Source organism: Meriones unguiculatus, chromosome 17, assembly GCF_030254825.1.
Source record: "Meriones unguiculatus strain TT.TT164.6M chromosome 17, Bangor_MerUng_6.1, whole genome shotgun sequence".
Classification (NCBI taxonomy): domain Eukaryota; kingdom Metazoa; phylum Chordata; class Mammalia; order Rodentia; family Muridae; genus Meriones; species Meriones unguiculatus.
The window spans coordinates 37,734,270-37,754,047 of NC_083364.1; the positions used below are offsets into that span (position 1 = coordinate 37,734,270).

General features: G+C 45.7%; 1 protein-coding gene across 30 annotated transcripts in view; it reads right to left on the minus strand.

Moving 5' to 3' along the window:
• Nucleotides 1–19,778, minus strand: part of Kalrn (kalirin RhoGEF kinase) — a 582,551-nt gene that overhangs the window by 238,051 nt on the left and 324,722 nt on the right. For all 30 annotated transcript variants that reach the window (XM_060370291.1, XM_060370285.1, XM_060370286.1 and 27 more), the window contains exons 14-16: nucleotides 16,342–16,537; nucleotides 9,073–9,239; nucleotides 1,226–1,345 (exon numbers count right to left, since the gene is read on the minus strand). In XM_060370291.1, coding sequence (XP_060226274.1) covers nucleotides 1,226–1,345; nucleotides 9,073–9,239; nucleotides 16,342–16,537 — 483 coding nt within the window. The remainder of the gene's footprint in view (nucleotides 1–1,225; nucleotides 1,346–9,072; nucleotides 9,240–16,341; nucleotides 16,538–19,778) is intronic.

A 19,778-nucleotide genomic window follows, 5' to 3' on the forward strand; every position in this document is an offset into this window, starting at 1 on the left:
CACTAATTTGTAACAGAGACATAAAAGTCCTTGCTTCCAGGTAGCTCTTCGAGAGCAAGTGCATTGCTTCTGCTGTGTGTGCAACATACTGTATGCTTTTCAACCTCAAACCCCTGACAGCACTTACAGACTAATAACAGTTCCTGAGAAGATAACAAGTGTCTTATGGAAACATGTAATTCATCCTAACAACATATTTACACGCATGAAAGATGACTTCTGGAAAATTAAGTGGCTGAACTCAATTAATATTAGTTACGGAAGGCCAGCAGTCAGCTGGATGACTATAGTAAAAGACATTTATGAGCATAGATAATTAAAACTCATTATTTTTCGGCCATCATTATATAAAAATAATTTGCAAGAAAATGGCTCCGTTTGTAGTACCCGCTCACTCAGAGGTAGGCAAAGCTCTACACTGAACTCCATGTAACAAGCATCTGAGATCCTTATTCTTTTTCTCTTTCCCCACTGGTGCTGAACTTGTTTTGTTTTTAATATAGTTCCATGCCCTATTTCTATTCTTTCTCAGATACCACTGAGAAGCAATCTACTAAAGTCTCTCTGGGAGGAGAAGGTCCTGGTAGGAAAATAATTGAAGGTATTATTTAAAGCAAGGCAACATTACTTTATCTAAGTGAATTTTCTTTTAAAATAGGCTTTTAAAAAGTCCCAGTTGGTAAACCTTTAGTCACAGTTTATTCCTCAAACATGGCTTCTGCCAGCGTAACTGAACAGACACTTTCAGCATGCAAACTGAATGGTACAGCCTGTTGCAATGCTTATGGTCCTCGTTAAAAGGCAGATTCTAACCTGGATTGTAAGTGTTTAAAAGCATTCTTCCAATTTATTACTGACTTGCACACCTATTTATTCTCATTTTTGAGTGGTCTTCAATTGGAGGCCTTGTCACCTTTTAGCTTTGTATTTCTCACCTGGTACATAGTTTGTGATGGGTGAAAATCTCAGACTACCAGGGCCTTATGGTACCCGTGAGCAGCAAACATTCTCATCTGAAGTACAAATATACGGTTCCTGATATTATGTGTGCAGAATGAATCCTGCACTCTGCATACAGGAGTGTGAAGGTGACACCTGCGCCATGTTACCAGGAAGACATGAGCTCTAGCACCTGAAGGAACACTAGCATCTCAGAAAGCCACCCTACCCGAAGCCCAGAGTCAGAGAGGTGAACAGAGGCAGTGCATCCAGATTTGGGGGTTACCTCGATGGCTAGTTGGAACTGTTCATGCTCCCGCTGCAGCTGCTCTGCCTCAGACAAGGAGCTGGCATTGACCAGGCTGGCGTTCAGCATCGACTCTCCATTTCGGATCCACCCCAGAACCTAGGGAGTTGGGGATAAGCACACACATGAATAGCCCTCCACAGTTTCTCCAGAGCTGCTGCCTTCCCTATGGGTACTTCAATCAAAGGGCTATCTTCTCTTCCCTGTTAGAGAGAGGACAGCAAGGATTCCGATGAGCCACCTTCCCAATCTTCCATGTCTGCTGTCATAAGGCATGTACTCTCTGTATCAGCTTTATTCTCATGTTGTTTTCCCTTTGTATCACCCTGCCGCCCCAATGTCCCCATCAAGTTAAGGAGCATGACTTCATCTGGCTGTATTCTATGTATGGCTAAAGTTCTTTCTAGAACACAGAGTGGAACAGATAAATTCCAACTGTTGGTATCTTTTACTTTCAGCTTTTTATTATTTATGTCTTTATGTTTTGCTTGTTTATTGGGAACTTCATACAATATATTTTGATCATATTCTTTCCCCTTACCCAATTCCTGTTAGAAATAATCTTTTCCTCACACGCTATACCTATGTCATTTTGTTTGTGTCACTTTAATGTGGCTTACCACAGAATGACTTTTCGGTTATTTCAACATATATTTACCCTCCTCTTAAAATGTTAACTCCCCAGAGTCGAGGGCAATCTTCTAGTCAAATTTTAATCTTACATAGTTCACTTAATGGCTTGCTGCATAGAATGTTATGAAAGTAATGAAGATTACACAAGTCATATAACAGCCCAGAGTATACAAGCCTGAGTGAGCAAACAACTCAAAGAGACAGAGAAAGCAAGAAAAATTCAAAGAGCAGATGATTACCAAAAGGGAAAGTAAAGTATAATCAACTTAAATTACCCTGTGGCCTAGATACAACTTTGAGGGTTCCTAATAAGTACTGTGGGGAAAAGAAATCTAAAATTGGAAATATCAGGATAGAGAGAGCAAGAAGTACTGTCTAGAGACTGTAGTAGTTCTCAATCTATGGGTCATAACCCTCAGAAAACACATATTTCTGGTGGTCTTAGGATCTGAGACACTGCTCAGTAGAGAAATTACAATTATGAAGTAGCAACAAAATAAAAAATTTATGGTTGGGGGTTTCTAAGAACATTGGAAATATGTTTTCTGATGGTCACGACCCTGTGGGTCGCTGGTCTAGAGAGTTCTAGGAAATAGAGATGTTGTAATTATCAGGTTAACAGATTCAGCACAACTAATCAATCCAAAGGGAAGCCCGAGGCTCTGAAAGCTTCCCTGGTGTGTAGTCACTAGAACACAACACTAAGCATCTCCTTCTCTAGGAGCCCGAGGCTCTTTCTTAGTGAGGAAAAAAAAAAAAAAAGAAGTTCTGAAGTTTTAGTCGGTGAATACCATCGTATGTCACTCCGTGGGAAGGGGAAGACACTACCATCCATTTCAGATTTGCCCTTAGTTTTTTATTTCCCTTCCCTTTCTTGTGTTGAACAAGCGGGAGATACTAAGCCTGGTCCATTGCCCCGCAACTCTCTTGGGCATCCTGCAGGTTTCATTCCCAAGCAGGAACTAAGTGATGCCTTATTGTGCATAGATAACGGGCGAGGGAGAAATCCTGCTGGAGGCTGGCTGATTTGGATTGAGATGTTAATTCGCGGCCAATCTGGCAGATTGTGGATGAGGTGCCAATCTTTAAAGTAATTAGCTGCGAGAAGGAAGTGTTCGGCGTGTATGTGTAAAATCCTTATTCCTGGTGGACTGGCTGGCTAGAGGTGCTGATGATTTTGAAGAGCTGCCTGTTAATTGGGGTCCATGCATTCATGGGCTGCAAGGCCAAATACCTTTGTCTCTTTGGAAAACGGAGCTCACTGTGTACTTTGAACTACGTCTCTCTACTGTGTTTCACTGATTTCTGCTTGCTCTGGAGACTCATGTGTGGGTGTCATCAACATACCTTCTGCATGCACATCACAAGTCAGTGTTAGCGGAGTCCTCGTGAGTCTGGCTAGAATAGTTTCCTCTAGTTCTAGGCATCAGCTGTAGCTTCGGTGGTGGGGATACTCACCAGCCTTCCCACTGAGTAAATCATGCATTCGAGCACCTACTTCTTTCAGGAAATCATACCATATTCTTGTTTACTTGCATTCCAAAAAATGCTGCTTACAAAGGCTTCCTAGGACTTCAGAGTCCTAAAGATCTGAATTTAGCCAAGGCTTTAATGCAGGGTGAAACTGAGCACTGTAAACCCGTTCTGGAGGCAGATCTGGCATAATGAAGAGAGGAAGCAGAACACCTGAAGTCACCCAGCTTGACTTTGTCCCTGCCTTGGAAAAATCACTTAGCTTCCCTGAACCTCAGTGGTCTCATCCGTGTCTGGATAACTCCCCGCTTTTGGCTTCACAGGGCTGATGCAATGCCCTGTGAAATGCTGGGCTCGATGGCCGATGGCTGCATTGCTGTTGGTTCTGTTTTTCAGTTTGGAGCAAGGATTAAGGGTAGTGAGGGGGGGAAAAGTCATTTGACTTTATTAAGTAATAAATTTAGTTATTTAAACAAACTTATTGGTGCCATTTTGATGTCGCATCAGTTTCTCTGATTGTTATTTATATATGTATGTATTTCTTTCTGAGGCAGGGTTTCTTTGTAGGCTGGCCTTGAACTCACAGCGATCCGTCTGCCTCTGCCTTCCCTGAGTGCTGGGGTTACAGGCATGCAGCATGCCGCCACCCTGTTCTGTTATCATTCTTTGTACTCAGATCACTGACAGTCCTGTTGGTGTAACTTCCTCTTATGAGGCTCTTTTTATCCTTTTGGTTAGTCAAATTTGTTAGTTTTTATCCCTTGAGCATCCAAGTGTGTACCAGGTAGTGGGAGAAATATTGTAACTAAAATAAAAAAAATATTGGTTCTATTAATATCAAACTGTGACTTTAGAAACATTTAATCACAGTTCAGCTTTCTCACTGTAAAATGTGTATGCTTTCCTTTCCTGAACAAAAGGGTTAGGATAAAAATAAAATCCTTGCTGTAAAAGCACCTTCCAAATCATCAGAGTAGCATTTCACTCTCATCAACTGCAGTAACAATTTACCTAACGGATTAGTGTTATGGTGTGAATGCAAAATGTCTTCCATAGGCGCCTGTGTATGAACACTTAGCCCCAAGATGGTTCCTTCCATGCTGTTTGGGAGGAGGTGGGTTACTGGGCAGGCCTCAAGGCTTTAAACAGTGACCTACTCTCTGTTCACTTTCTGATTCCCGAGTTGCTAAAAGCTCTGACAGCATGTATTTTCTGCCTCCTGCCACATATTCCCTACCATGACAGAATGTATCTCTCTGTTAGCCAAAAGAAAGCCTTTCTCCTCTAAGTTGCGTTTGTCAGGGTATTTTATCATAGCAAGAAGAAAGTAAGTGAGACTTTATTGGAGACAGATGTCTTTAAAGGTCATTTCCTGCTCTAACATTTCAACCTTCTTTCAAATCCAAAGACTGTCCCTCCAACCATGAAGAACCATACATATTCAGAAAGAAACCGGACTTGTAGACTCAATGACTGGAAGAATACTGCTGTTTTCAGACTAAAGCACTAGGCCAAGAACTCAGCTTAGTCTGTCTTTGCTTAGGGGGAGAGCTGAAAGTACAGACCTATCACTTCCTCAGGTCAAAGAGGCTCAGATAAGCCAAAACCAGGAGCAGGCAACGGCTACCCACAAACGATGATGCCCTGAAGCTGGGCAGCCTGGACCTGGCTCTCTGCTGGCTGGAGACGTGGCTTGTAGATGACTGTTCTCCAGGTCATATCCACCATAAAGCCAAGAAGTTGTTCTCAAGGAAACTGACTCTGATGGTTACCTTAGGTGGCCTCTCTCGAGGCATAGTTACTTCTGTTAACTCTAACCACAAAATAAATTCCTGGCTCCTTAGACATCTACCTTCAGAATTCCTTAGTTCTGAAAGTTCGTAAGGTTGTATGTGTTCATCATTTCTGGCTTAACAGGCTGTGTCCATCTTCCTTATGTCATCTTAATTATCTTCATTCGGAAACAATGTCCTTTTGTTTCTCTAGCTTGGACCTACCCCAGCTCCTTTCTGATTCTGATAAACAGTCATCAAAGCTGAACACAGCATTCATCACAGAAGTATAAGGTCAGGCTAATTTTTCTTCTTTAAGTGTCTATACTGATCAAAAGCAAATTCTGGCCAGACTTGGCCCGCAGAAGCAATCCAATATTCCACAAATACGGTTTATATTAAATATTGTGCTCTGCAGGAATACATATGGAAATGCGTTCTGTTTTATGCCATTAGGTCATCCCTCTCCCCACCCACCTAAATTTATCTGATAGGTGTGAGGTCATCTTTACCACAAGCAATAATTTTTCTGGAAGCAACCAGAGAATTCTGTGGGGTCTGGAAAGTAATCTGAGGAGCTTTCAGGTGGCCTGGGAGCCTGTGCCATGTATGTAATCAGTGCAGTGATTTCCTTTCAGTGTCCTCCTTTCTCCAGAGGTGTGTGTGCTGCTTATCTTAGACACTGGTAACCACTAAGAAAGAAATCTGTGGCACTCATCAAGAGCATTTGTTTGGAATAGTTTAAGGTAAATTTCAGTTTAATGTCTATGAATTTTTCATTCTTTAAATAAGTTCCAGGTAACTTCATTTAAGATTATGATGGCCACACACAGTCAAAGCTAAACCTTTAATGTCTGAGCGCCAACAACAGAGTTATGTCATAATACACTATTGTTTCCTCCCATCTTGGCCTCATTAGTGGCACTTCAATTACGGTGTCTCCCTTTTCTTTCTCTCTCTCTTTCTCTCTGTCTTTGAGAATATGTTCTCTCAAGCCTGAATCTAAACCTGGTGTCACCGATCAATACTGACATCTAAATTAACTACTTTTTTCCCCCCAAGTGTCAACAGCTTAGAAATCAATATTTCCTGCTCCACCAATTTCCATCAGACACAAATGCTTCCTTTGAAACTGGATCAGATGTATCCTTGACGAAAAAGCCTTTACTGACAAGAAAAACAAGTCTAACTAATGAGGCATGGTGGCTTAACCAAGCAGCAGTTCCCTGGTGTCATGGAGGACAGCTGTCCTTTGTAATGGCCTCTGTGGGTTTCTCAGAGTCAGATGAGCACTCATTCTTTTTTGTTTGTAATTTTTTAGAGACAGTGTTTCTCTGTGTATCCCTGGTTGTTCTGGAACTCACTTTGTGGATCAGGCTGGCCTAGAACTCAGAGATCCACCTGCCTCTGTTTCTTGAGACCATTTATCCTCATACAGATTTGAACTCCCCTGTGGGTCATCCATGCCATTCTGGTGAGTAGGCACCTGCAGAAGGAAACTGAGTCCTCCGATCTATTCAATTATGACTGGGAACTCATACAGATTTTAGTTCATCGATGCCGGAACAAAACATAACAAAAAGCAAAAGCAAAACCACAGGCTTTTCTTTAAGGTCCAACAGGAATGCTGTGGTCTCTGCTTGGTGTTGAAAGCTCATGAAAATTAGCAGGCATGGGCGCACAGGCAGACTTTGACATGCCACAGCCCTGCTGACGTCAGGCAGATGCCGCTCTCTGTGGAGCCGTGGGCTACCCCGGCCCATCTTCTCAGACATGCTGAGGCCACAGGAGCCTGACTTACTCTGCTCTCCGTTCCCTCTTTGGCTTCTGCGTGCCTGGGGGGTTGTGCGGCTCTGCACAGGAAAACCCTGCATTTTAGAGGTATAAGTTCCAACTAATAACTGAAGACATCTGTGTTGCTCTCTAATCTTACAGTACCTTGGTTTCCTCACTTGTAGACAATAGTCTCCCTAAGGGCTTGTTCTCAGAAAGTAAGATCTTTCTTATCTTCCCATATGAGAATAACGCATTATCATGACTGCCGAGAGTGTTAGAATATATATGCATGTTACTACTCTCGGCCTCTGGGCATTTCCACCATGCCCTCTGTATTAAGGACAGTCCTCTCTGGAAGCTCAGGTGGGACCCCAGTATGAGGCTGAGAGCATCTAGATGGCAGCTCAGTGACCAAGCCAGGTGCGTGGCTCACAGTACCCATGTGTGTGAACTCTGGCAGAGAGTGGACCAGAGGCGAGGGGGGTGGAGGTCGTTTTAGCCAACGTAACAACCACATGACAAGTATGACATTTAGGGCCACCTTAAAGGTAAACAACTGAGCAACAGTTAAAAATGGCATATGTATGTTAACTAAGTTGATTTACCTCTAAGCTCCAGTCATCACTGCACCTAAGGAGTGCAGAGGATGCTTCTCCTTCGAGAATAATTCCACAGGTGGAGCTTGGCCTCTGGAAGCAGGGCACTGGGTCCCTTAGGAGGGGGTGGAGGAGAGAGTAGCCACAGAAGGAAGGTGGCAGCTGCCTGGCAGCAAGGCATTCCCAGATGTTGGCCCGGAGGGTGTGGTGGTGTGTTCTTACCCTGTGACCACTGTCTAGGGATGAATAGTGTCTGCCTCAGAGAGGAGCTAAAAAGATTTCTGGGCATAGAAAAGGCACACAGAAGTAGCTACTAGTGTTTTCACGTCTTCAGGCTCACTCTGGCCAAGAGAAGCCTCCATCCACTGTCTACAGTAACCGCCGCCGGGTCTGCTCAGGAGAGCAACATTTACAAGTGCGCCAGCTGTGGGTTTGCTTCTGAGTATGCCCTCCAGTGAGATATTTTGCTTGTACAGATAAGAATTCTCCCCCCCCCCCCTTAACGTTAACTTTTAAATGGCAAGAAAAATATTCTTGTACGTATCCTCGTGTATGCACACGTGTGATTGTGGATGCGAAGTGTGTGAGTAGGAGTGTGTATGTATGAATATATGGAGGCCACAGGCTGGTGTTTGGTGTCTTTTTCAGTTTCTCTCCGCTTTGTTTTCTTTCCTCCTTCCTTCTTCCTTTCAAAGATTTAGTTCACGTGTGTGAGTGTTTCACCTGTGTATACGTATGTATATCATGTATGCGTCTGTTATCTGCAGAGGTCAAAAGAGGGCACTGAACTCTCTTGGAAGTGGAGTTATGGATGGTTGTGAGCCACCACGCGGATGCTGGGAGCTGAACATGTTTTCTCTTCAAGAGCGACAAGTGCTCGGAACCACTGGGCCATCTCTCAAGCCCCCACACTGCTTTCTGAGATCGGATCTCTCACTAAACTGGGAGCTTGCCAAGGCCAGCTAGACTGGTGAGCTAATGAGTTCTAAGGATTTGTCTGTTTCTACTTGCCTGTGGCCCATCCTCGCTCTGCGGATGTACCCTGGTTTGCCTGCCTTGTTTTTGGGTGACAGGGATCTAAACTCAGTTTGTTGTGTTTGTGTGATAAGCACTTCACCCACGGAGCAACATTCCCAGTTCCCGGAAATGTTATTGCAAGAACTATCCACACATGGGAAATGATGATAATTGCTACTACTGAATCATTACTCACCAAGTGTGTGTCATGAGCTGGGCTGGGCACAGAGTTGCCCTGGGAGAGCAGCCTGGCTCTACAGTGGAACATGGTTACTGAGAACGGATTTTTATCTCTCACTGGCTATGTGACAGAACCAAGCACAGGAGAGGAGCGAACAGATTCGGTGAAGAACACAGAATCCTTTGGAATGCTCCTAGGTATGAGAGAGGACTCACACAGTTAGAGTTTGAGCTACTGCCCCGCTGGGCCTTTTGTGATGACAGCTAGGCTCCTAGAAATTGATCCAATGGATTGACACCCCAGCTTCCTTTCTATGGCTGGGTTACTCAGGGGGCACACTGGTGGCTCTGCAGGAGGGCAGGGGCCAGGCGGGCTCACCTGCTTGACCTCGGCCTGGAGGTGCCGCAGCTGGAGACACTGCTCTAGCCGCTTGTGCGTCTGCTCCGCGTTGAGCTCCAACTCATGCTGCTTCTCGTGGAGAAACTCCAGTAGCTCCTGCACCTGAGCCGCCAGGTCAATGTCCTTCTCACAGATCAGCTCGATTCCTGGTTTTAAAGAAAGGCAAACCATTAAAAAGCAGGCCGCACGGAGACGGCAGCAGGGCTTTAGTTGTGTGAGAAAGCTGGACTTCGGGAGAGTGGCCATTCCTGGCCCTCTCCCAGCCGCTACACGGCTCTCCTTACGGCTGGACAGATGTTGTAATGAGTCCTCCTGTGGGCTGTTAGGATAATGCCGGCTTCCTTAGGATGAATGAATCCTTTGTCCAGGAAGCAATTTTCAACACATGGCAAGACCAGTTCCCTTTCATAAATGGGAGAGAAGGTGCCGCAACCCTGGAGATCCATCCTGGGCAAGACAGCTCTTGGCAGCACCTGTTTGGAGACCTGCCAACACCCAGATTCGTAAGCAGACCTCCAAATCATCTTAAAAAACGATGAAGCCAAATCAAAAGGGCCCTGTTTCAGGAACTCCTGCCAAGGGCATATTCTATTCTAACTGGTTAGATATACAATTTATGATTAGAAGAAAACAGCTAACTACTTAGGTCTCCTAAGAAACCAATGCTACCTTCCAAATATACATGATACATAGTTCCGACAATACCACAGGACCACTGAATGTTATTCATTCAGGGGGGAAAAAGTCACCTTTAAGTTTTGCCCACACGTTGAGTTTTTTTCATCGTTCTACTGACTCAAAGCAGTTAGAAGGCCAGTTGCTTCCTGACGCGTGTTTCCGGTGTCAGTTATCACCTTGCCCAGACAAGTGGCCAGCCTGCGGTTGGTGGTCCAGTCAGCACCCAGCAGCCAAAGGCTGTGACTCTGAGTGCAGATACGCACGCTTCCTTCGCTGCTCATCCAATGTTCTACTCACCTACCATCAGCAGGTTCGGGGCAGCCTGCCTCAAGTGGATTTCTGCTTTGGTGGGGGGGAGGTCACTAATACAGTCAGATGGGGGTAAAGGGATTCACTTGATGTCACTCTTTCACTTGCTGGTGGCAAGAACGTCAGTCTTTGCTTAGCTTGGGAAGCCAACAATGGGATGTGCGCGACCAGCTCTGGGAGGAGCTACGAGTCAGACTCATCCTGAGCAAGTCGTCTTAGCTCCCAGCAACTTCCTCTCCTCATGTGTAAGCTAGGATTCTCCATAGCTACCCACCTTCTACACAGGTTGTATGATTAGATGAGATGATGCACGTAAGGAGCCTGGCATGTACACATACGGTTAATGCGTACATGTCACACACATACACACACAGCCAGTGTAGATCAGCGTATGCACAACAAGTAGAGACCCTACCCTAGTTGCATGGATTTGCTAGTTCCAGTCTCTGACCTTAAAGTTGTAACTTCAGCCTTCTTACATTCGTGCTTCCTTGGTTCTGTCCAGGGTGGGAACTGTGACCCATGCTGTTTCCTGATTCTGATTGTTTACTTATTTGAAGGTTCAGCCTTGCTAGCCTGGTTCCCAGCCCCCCTCCTCCCCCCGGCGGGGCGGGAAGGGGAATCTAACTCAGGACTGTCCATCAATCCTTATCTTTGACTCTACTTGGCCAAGTGGCCTCACTGTTCAGTTAACAGCTTTTCTCTGATTTCTCATCCTGTAATCTGTGACCCAAGGCAGCTTATATCACAGATGGTGCTCATATCATGTATGAGATCTAGAAGAACAGGGATCCAACCAACAGTGGGGTTCATAATAAAATCCCTGCAGATAAATTCCCAAAGGAGCACATCAACCTAGGGCCACCTGAAAAAAAAAAATCAATCTTTTTTGAGAGGCGCCTCCATGATCCTGACAGACCACCGGAAACTCATCCCGGCCTCCAGCATGCCTGCGTCTGCATCTGGGAAGCACAGGCAAGTCTGCCCACACGAGGGGGGAAATTCATTTCTGGAGGCAAAAAATAGTATTTTATATAAGGACAATATGGGAGGGTGGGAAGAATATTTTCTGGTGTTACATGATAAGGATTTCAGTATCTTCTCGTGTTTATTTTTTTCCTCTGGATTTCATAATTCCAAGTCCCAGCTCCTGAAATATCTGTGGGAGACAGAAAAGAACGGCTTGTTCTTTTGGCAGCCAACCCCCTCTGGTTACTATTTTCAGTCACCAGAAGGGTGAGGTAGGTGGGACATCTCCTAGACTGAAATAAAAAAAAAAAAAAACAAAACAAGAACTGGAGCAATTTTCATTTCTTATGGCTTGGCAGGGGTGTGTGGTAGGGGCTAACCTCTGACCCTAAGCTGACATTCTGGAAATGTACTTTCAGGATCCATCTCTGCTTCACCGCCGTTACAGTGTGGCTCTGTTCGAGATAATCTTTGCTCCCCTACATCTCCAGCGTTCAATACGCTAGGCTTTGTCTTTCTCTGAGAGGCAGGTGACTGACTCCCGCCACAGCAAAGTTGATGACTCAGCAAGGAAGCTTGCTAGGCATGCCGCTGAGAACAAATGCCCAAGACCTGGGCCGTGCAGTTCTGTCTGCGTTTGCTTTGTTATTGTCTTATGTGATGAACACAGGGAATCCAAGGGATGGCGAGAGTGCCTAAAGCACCTCCACATCCTCAGTTACAGGTGGAGGGAATGACAGGCAAGGCTTGGCTTTGCCACGCAGAGGAACCAAGTTCCACACTCTGCCCCGTTAAACTCTACCGACTGGAGAGCCTCCAGGCATCACCACTGAGTAGATTTTGCTTCTGTTGACAACACTGCCCTCAGTTAAGTGATAGACCTATCTGACCTACCTGCCCTGCTTGCGGCGGGGCAGTAATAATGCAGAACGACAAGACTGGTTCCCCTCACTCCCCCAATCAAGGAGTGGATATGTTTGTCTTTATTTTATTTTATTTTATTGAGATTTCTTTTCAATGACCCCTTACAGGAGACTGGCCCTGCCTCACTGGAATGTAGGCTCTCTGATGCCAGGGCCAAGTTTGTTCCATTCATCACTGCCTCTTTTCTCCCTGCGCTCAACTCATATTGTTCGGGTATAGCCCTGACCAGTGAGCAAGCAGGTCTCTTTAGGGACAAAGCGGGTTTGCACAGTGTGGTGGAGAGATCCCAGTAGGAACAGGCTTAGCTTTGAAGCTGTGCTCTGAAGCCTAGTCATGGTAACACTCTGGGCTCTGTGCCCTGCCCTAAGCCCCATCTGTAAAATTCCCATCTGTAAAATGGGAATTCTAAACCTATGGCTGCTGTGTCTGTATATACAGACACTGTATATACAGCGTCGGGCATTTTGCTAGCTCCAAATACTCTTTCCCACCTTTTTCCTGAGGTAAATTAATGAGAATATAGTGCTGGTTACTGATGAAATTGCTAAGTGTCTTATAAATATGACATCTAGTGACATTTTTGTGCTTGCTCAAAGTACATGGTTATAAACTACGGTGTTCTGAATGTTACTAGATTAGTGCTGTCAACAGGGCTCACACACTGGGTTCATCTGGAGAACTCTTGAAAATTACTGTGTCCTACAAACTCCACAGACACAGCATCTCTGGCTGGCTGGTGGCCATTAGATGTTCACAAAGCTCCTGAGGAGAGTCTAACAATAACCAGGTGCATAACCACTAGACAAGACAGCAGTGGCCATGGCCCAAGAAGCAGGTACTCTTTTTCTATATGTACTCTGCTTTTTTTTTTTTTTTTTGCACAGGGTCGGAGCGGGGTTGGGGTTGGGGTCTCAATGTCACAGCTTGTAACAAGAGGCCCTCTATTTTCTTTGGCTTCCAGGTAATGGTACCACTTTATTATTTTTTATTTTTTTGTGATGCTAGAATTGGACCCAGGACTGTGCATGCAAGGCAAGTGTTCTGCCACTGAGTAAACTCTCTCAGCCTCCACCATCAGTTCAGTTTTCTCAAGAGAAGAGAGATCTCTGTTAGGGGCCAGAGTCCAGCATCCCTGACATCGGTAGACCTAGAAGGTTTTCAGCTGTTTCTGTTCCTAAATATCTGTGTCCGCCTCAGAGGGAAAACATCTTTTCTCTTTTCGCCAGCTAACCACTCATCTTTCTGTGCCACGCTGTCTAGAAAAACCCAGGTAAGAAAGTACAGAGCCATGTAGTCGGGTTTTCAGATCAATGTTGTCTTCTCTGGCTGTACCTCAGGACAGAAGTCCTTAAAGGCAGCCTCAGCCCAAGCCAGGCCCACGAAGAATGCCTCCCTAAGGGGTGAAGCGCAGACACCGGTATTTTGAAAGTGACTCACAGTAGTGCCACTGTGAAGCACTGGCATATGTCACGGTTCTCATCCTCTGCAGTCCACGTCCCTGCTAAACCCAGGGCAGCCTTCATTCTGAAAAAGCTCAGGCTTCGCACTTTCTTTCCACGGATGTCAGAAGTAAGATTAGCTTCGGTCTATTATTTTTGCCTTCACCCACACTGATCCTCATTCTTGTTTAATTTAGCAAATGTCATTATCGAGAACTTGCTATAAGCTAGAGGCTGCTGTGTAGAGAGACCTCACTCACACTGCTGAGGAAGCCACGCAAACCAAGCAACCCCAACAGCGTGCTGTAAGGGCTAGGATACAAGCATAACGCCGGAGGCGGCAGACCTCATTGGATCTCTTCCGTGCGCACCTATAATCCCACTGCATCCTCACTGTGACCCCAAGTAGTAGGTTACTCTTCCTGAGAGGAGGGTGAGGCTTTGCGGAGACTGGGTGACATGTTCCAGGATACCCAGGTGGTGAGGTGCCCGGGCGTCACCCCAGTGTTTCCTCTTGTATTTGTGCTCTTAGCCTGCACAATCGAGAGGGCTCCAAAAGCACAGTTTATTCAAACATGTGTTTACATCAGGCCCTGGTGGTGCAGGCATGGAATCCCTGATGTTCAGGAGGCAGAGGCAAGAGGAAAGCAGGTTCAAGACCTGCCTAGGCTACAGAGTGGGTTAAGGAACAGTGTGGACTAGATGGAAAAGACGAAGATCTAAGGAAGGAGAACCAGGGTGTCCAATGCCAGGCTGCTCACTGGCAGCACCACGGGATGCAGAGGGCATGTTTTCCTACCAGCAAAATCTCCCGGCCTGAGGCTCATGCAGACAAGCCACAGTGAGGAAAGAACGGGAGCTGACTAGGCTGTTGCTCCTGTTTCCCTAACTCCTAAGAGGGATGCTGACTCACAAAGGCTTTTGCTTTGGTTAGCGCTGCTGGTAGACTGGAGGCGGGAAAACCTGGCTCTGTGCTGTGAACATCACACCTGAAAACAGGCAAATGCAGAGTCTCTCGTTCCATTAACTGCTGAAAATAATCACATACGCCTTATTTGATTTAGCAGAGGGAAGGACATCTTACTTTCCATAATTGTACAATGATCAATTGTCGATTCCACCTTCACTCAAAATGTAGTTCATTAAACAGATATCCTATGACCCAAAGTCATTGCTGTCTCAGACCATTGTGAGGTCCTGCATCCTCCAGCCAGGTCCTGCTCTGAATCCACCTCTGCTCCTTCCCCAGGTCCAGTGTGACCCTGATCTCCTGTTGTATGCTCAGAGTGACACAGATGGTTGGTTCTCTGCAGAGCCTCCTTAAAACCCATGGACTCGTCTCCCTTTAAGTCTCACAGGCTCTGCCAGACTGAACATAGCTATGGTGGGCGGCGGGGAACAGCCAGTCTTAGTGGAGAGGGCTGGGGAGGCCAACCAAACCTCTTTCAACAAAGCTCCTATCTAGAACAGGATATTGTGGGGGTGGGGGCCCCATCTGCTTGGGGGTATTTTCACCCACTCAGCCCTCCTGTTGAAGACTGATGCCAAGCACAGCCAACCTCCAGTCACAAGCAGTCCTCAGAGACTGCCAGCTCCCAGCAGCCTTTCTGGTACCATGGGTATTTGGATCTTGGGGTAGAAGGTGGCTTGCCAAAGGTCATGTCAGCACACATATCCATTTGGAGACACGTCCCTCTGGAGGGATGAAGGGCGAGCAACTGAGTTGCTTTGCCCAGCCTCTCTTCTAGTTACAGTGTATCTCAAGCTGTAGGAAGCCTCATAAAGGCAGCTGTTGGGCTAAACTAACCCCCCGAGCACAGATGAAATTCTCAACCACAGAAAAGGGACCACAGTTCCTTACGGTCCTTACTCTTCCTTTCCTGAGCAGGACCCTGAAGAGATACTGCGTCTCGGATTTCAGTGAACACAGTCTACCTGGAGATCCTGTTAGCACATACACTCAGACTCACATTCACAAACGCCTGGACATGAGCCTGAGCACTGCCGTTCTGAAGAGTTCCCGAGCAGACTGCAAGTGAGCTAGCCCTTCTTAGGTTGGTTAGAGTGTGGGCTGCACACTTAGGATGACCCAAGCCGCACAGGCAACTGCATCCTGTTTGTGACGTAGATGGATCATGGAATAATTTTGCTGGCAAGAGTGAGCAGAAACCACAGGTTTCTCCCTTCTTTGGTCTGAAGTGATGCTCATCTGAATGGCAAACTACTTATTTTTCAGACCTCCAAAATAAGTCCGGTAGGACTTTGAGGTCCCCGCTGACCACCTCAATTTAATGTTCACCATTAAAAGGTGCATGGCCTGACTGTGCTTTAAAAAGGTGAGAGCCAGTCCAACTGCTTCAACCTGGAGAGCAAGAACCTGCCAACAGGCCATGGCTAGGGATGGCTAGGTGATCACAGAATGGCTTCCAACATTGCACAGGACTAAGAAAAGATGAGTGATTTCTTCTCCTTGGGGCCAGCAGTCTCCCTGGATTGCTTTGGGCTCTCTCTAGTTCCACAAAATATTGCCTTAGAGAGTGGCAGTGAAGAAATCACATATTTGTGGCATACAATTTGAATAACTCTCAAACAGAAAGAGTAATAAAATCCATGTTTTCCTAGGAAGTTATAAAATTGCATGATCTTCCATAAACTTTTATCAGCACTACTTAAAGTCATCTACAGACCAGTGATTAAAAGCAACAGCAAAACACGAAGACTCTGGGAAGCATAAGCCAGAAATCAGGGGACTGCTCATGAGCAGCAGAGAGAACAGGAACCACAACACTGGGAGGGCCTAAACTGGACAACCTTGGAAAAGTTATTTCAGCTCTTAAAACTTTGTTTCCATAAATTCAGCAGTGTGGAAGTTGGGGCCAGCTGGACCTCTGCTTCCATCACTTCTGCTAGGAAAATGAGAGCAACTTACCTGAGGCCTGCACTTCCATGATGTATTGGTGTAGGTCCTGGCCCTGCTGGATGACCTCAAAGGTCATGTTGTTCATGGCGAGCTTCCGTTCTGTGTGGCGCTGTAGCCGCTGCTCCGCCAGGGTCAGATCCTCTGTGTTGAAGTCGTTCATCTGCCGGAGCAGGTCCTCATTCCAGGCGTCCAGCTCTGCTGTTACCTGTGAGAAGCACGCTTGTGGTGAGCCGGGGCTTGCTGGGTCCACAGGAGGTTGCTAGACTGCAGCGTTTGGCTCAAAGCCCGACCAACTAACCCACCCCTCACCTTCCACTCCCTGTCTCTTTGGCCCTTAGACGACAGCCACATGTACATGTAACGTGTTTTTGTGGGGTTGAATGTCTACAGCAATAGCAAATGAATGGCTGCAAACATTTGGGCACTGAATTAACGGTTTATAAAGTTTTGGCATATTCATCTCATGGTGACCCTCACAATGACCCAGTGAGGCAGGCAGTCAGTATGGGGTTCTCCAGGTCTGTCTTCTAGACAAGGGCACTGGCCTCAGACAAATGGAGGGTGGTGTGGCTGAGGTTTTCTTGATGGTGAGGGATACGCTAGCTGAGTTCTCTCATCTGCAAAGACTTTATCTGTCATCTCACAACTGTCACTGTAAAACCATTTCATAACTCAAACAAAGCTTCAAAGCCGAGTAGTTAGTGTACTTAGGAAGCCTAAACTGGGAGCCAGAGAAGCCTGGGGAATGATTCAAGGTCTCATCATCAGTTAAAGGACTAGCGAATATTGAAGCCAGGGCTTTCCTTCTGGTTCCTGGGTTCCGCTGTCCTAGATTCTCTCTTTATTACAAAGGCTGATATCTGAAACAAATACTCAAATGAAGTGTAGATGTATAACATTCCTCCGGAAGAGCGTTTCTCAACCTGTGGGTCATAATCCTTTGCGGGTGTGTGTGTGTGTGTTGAACAACTCTTTCACAAGGGTCACCTATGTCCATTAGGAACACGGATGTTTACATCACAATTCGTAACAGTAGCAAAACTACAGTTGTGAAGCAGCGAAGAAAACAGTTTGATGGTTAGGGGTCACCACAGCATGAGGAACTGTATTAAAGGGCCTCAGTGTTAGGAAGGCGGAGGACCACTGATCTAGAAAATCAAGCAGATTGTAGTCTACCGAAAGCAGTAATGATGCTAATGAAGTATGGAGCACGTGATGAATAAACGCAGTGACCTGATGTGGTGGCTTAGCTAGCTCATTCTCTACACCTCAACTCAGGCAATTTCCCCTAATCTGCTTTCAGTTCTCTGCTAATTGAGGTCAAGCCCTCCACCCGTTTACCTTCCCTGCATAAGCCACAGAGAAGGAACTCCAAAGTGCTGAATTACATGATTCTGTGAATCAAAGTTTCTATCATGTCTTCTTGTATAATACTCACAACCAGTGAAGGCACCAGTTTGTGAAAGTGTGGACATCTTTCCTAAGGAGTGGAAATGAATGTCTCTGCGGGTCACATATCTGCAGCGTGTGGCCCAGCAGTCTAAGCATGTACCCAGAGTTTAGGGTTTTCACTACGCCGGGTTTCATCCCAGCTGACAGGTGGGAGCATCTTTCTAGTGACCAAATACAGATCAGTCTCAGGCATCAGAGGACACCAGGAAGTAGAAGCCAGCTAGAGGCAAAAGAAGTGTTGTATCCAAGCTGTGGCCACACAGGATGGGTTGGGAGAGCAAAGCAGTCCTTTGCAGGGCTGCTTATCCAGGTCATAGGATTCCGTGTGTCATCTAAGGGTAAGATCTTTCTTCTAGCAAAACAGAAATGGATAAAAGCACAGTGGTTGTCTTTGAAGTGGAGATGCAGGAACTGCAGACTTCCTCCCTTACAGCTCTGGGTTCCCACCTCATGCACCAGATCTTTTCAGGTCAACTCAGGGAACTGCTGAGCTCAGCAGGGAAACCTGGTATGTACTCATGGTGGAGGAGACCTGGAAATCAGCAGGTTAGCAAGTGAAACAGACTTCTGTTGGATCCTTGTCTTTGAGGGACACTTCACTTTCTAACTGCAGACAGGGGCTGACTGGAGAATAAGGGATACCTCATTCCATAAGAGAATTTATAGGCTAAACCCACTGCACATAAGCACGCTTTTTCTTCCTGTATTTTAAAAATTAGAATATAATTTACATGTAATGCACATACTTTGAGCACTCAGTTCTGGGGGTTTTGGGTTTTGGCAGTTTCATACACTGGGTATACAGTCATCATCCAAAAACATCCATCAGCCCCGGGAGCTCATTCTTGATAATTTCCAATCAGTTCTGCCCTCCTTGCTCAAGGAGGCACTTTGGGATTTCTATCAGGTAGAGTTTTGTCTATCAGATTCTCTGGGACTGAAATCATAGAGTACAGATACTCTACCGTCTGGCCTCCTGTTCAGCACACTACATGATGGGCAGGCATCACCGTGGCGTGTATCAGCAGTTCATTCCTGGCCATAAAAGGATGGAATCCACTGTCCACATGGCTCACACCTTACTTATCCTCTCTCCTGCTGACCATTGCGAGGCCATTACGAATAAGGCTGACGTGAGAACTGTCACACCACTCTTTCTGTGGGCACAGCTTTTCGCTGCCTTTGAGTGGAACAAGTTTGTGTATCTAAGCAACTGTCAGAGCCCTTCACAGGGATTATAATATTTCATACATTTGATGGTGACAATGTATGGAGGTTCCCATTGCCCGGCACCCTTACTGTCTTCTGTCATTACTATCTGTTCAATTTTAATGAAACTACTACATGGGAAGTGATCATTCATCACAGTTTTAAAATGTACCGACCTCACAGCGATTGATGCGAATAATATTTTTGGATGCTTTGCTGACCATTTGCATATCTACCTTTAAAAGTGTTTTGTTGTTGTTGTTTTTGCTTGTCAGTGTTTGGTTTTTGAGATGGAACGTTGCTATGTAGCCAAAGCTGGCCTTAAACTCAAAATCATCCACCTCAGACTAAGTGTGGGATTGCAGGAGTACCCTACCATATCCAGTTGATGACTTTTCTTCTGATTTATATATATATTTGTAAGTGTCCTTAATATGTTTGGATATAAATTCTTTGTGAGATAATCTATAGAAATGATCAAAACCATAATTTCAGGTTTGTTCCTTGCCAGGAAATTAGAATAAAACTAAAACCATAGCATGAAGGGGTGTGGGGAGGCCAGGCCTGTCTTTCATTTCAGTTTTAACTTTTGTTTTGTTTCTATAAAATTGACCCTAAATGGTTCTTTTTGTCACAGGAAGATTCCAGATGGGTCCTAAGACCAGGATTCTTTGAGATAAAAAGCTTTGTACAAGCTGGTGGTCGCCGGAAGAAGGCTTCGTATTGGAGAGACAGGCTCAGAGGTCTGGTACCTTGGGACTATGTCCCAAACCAAAGGTAAAATG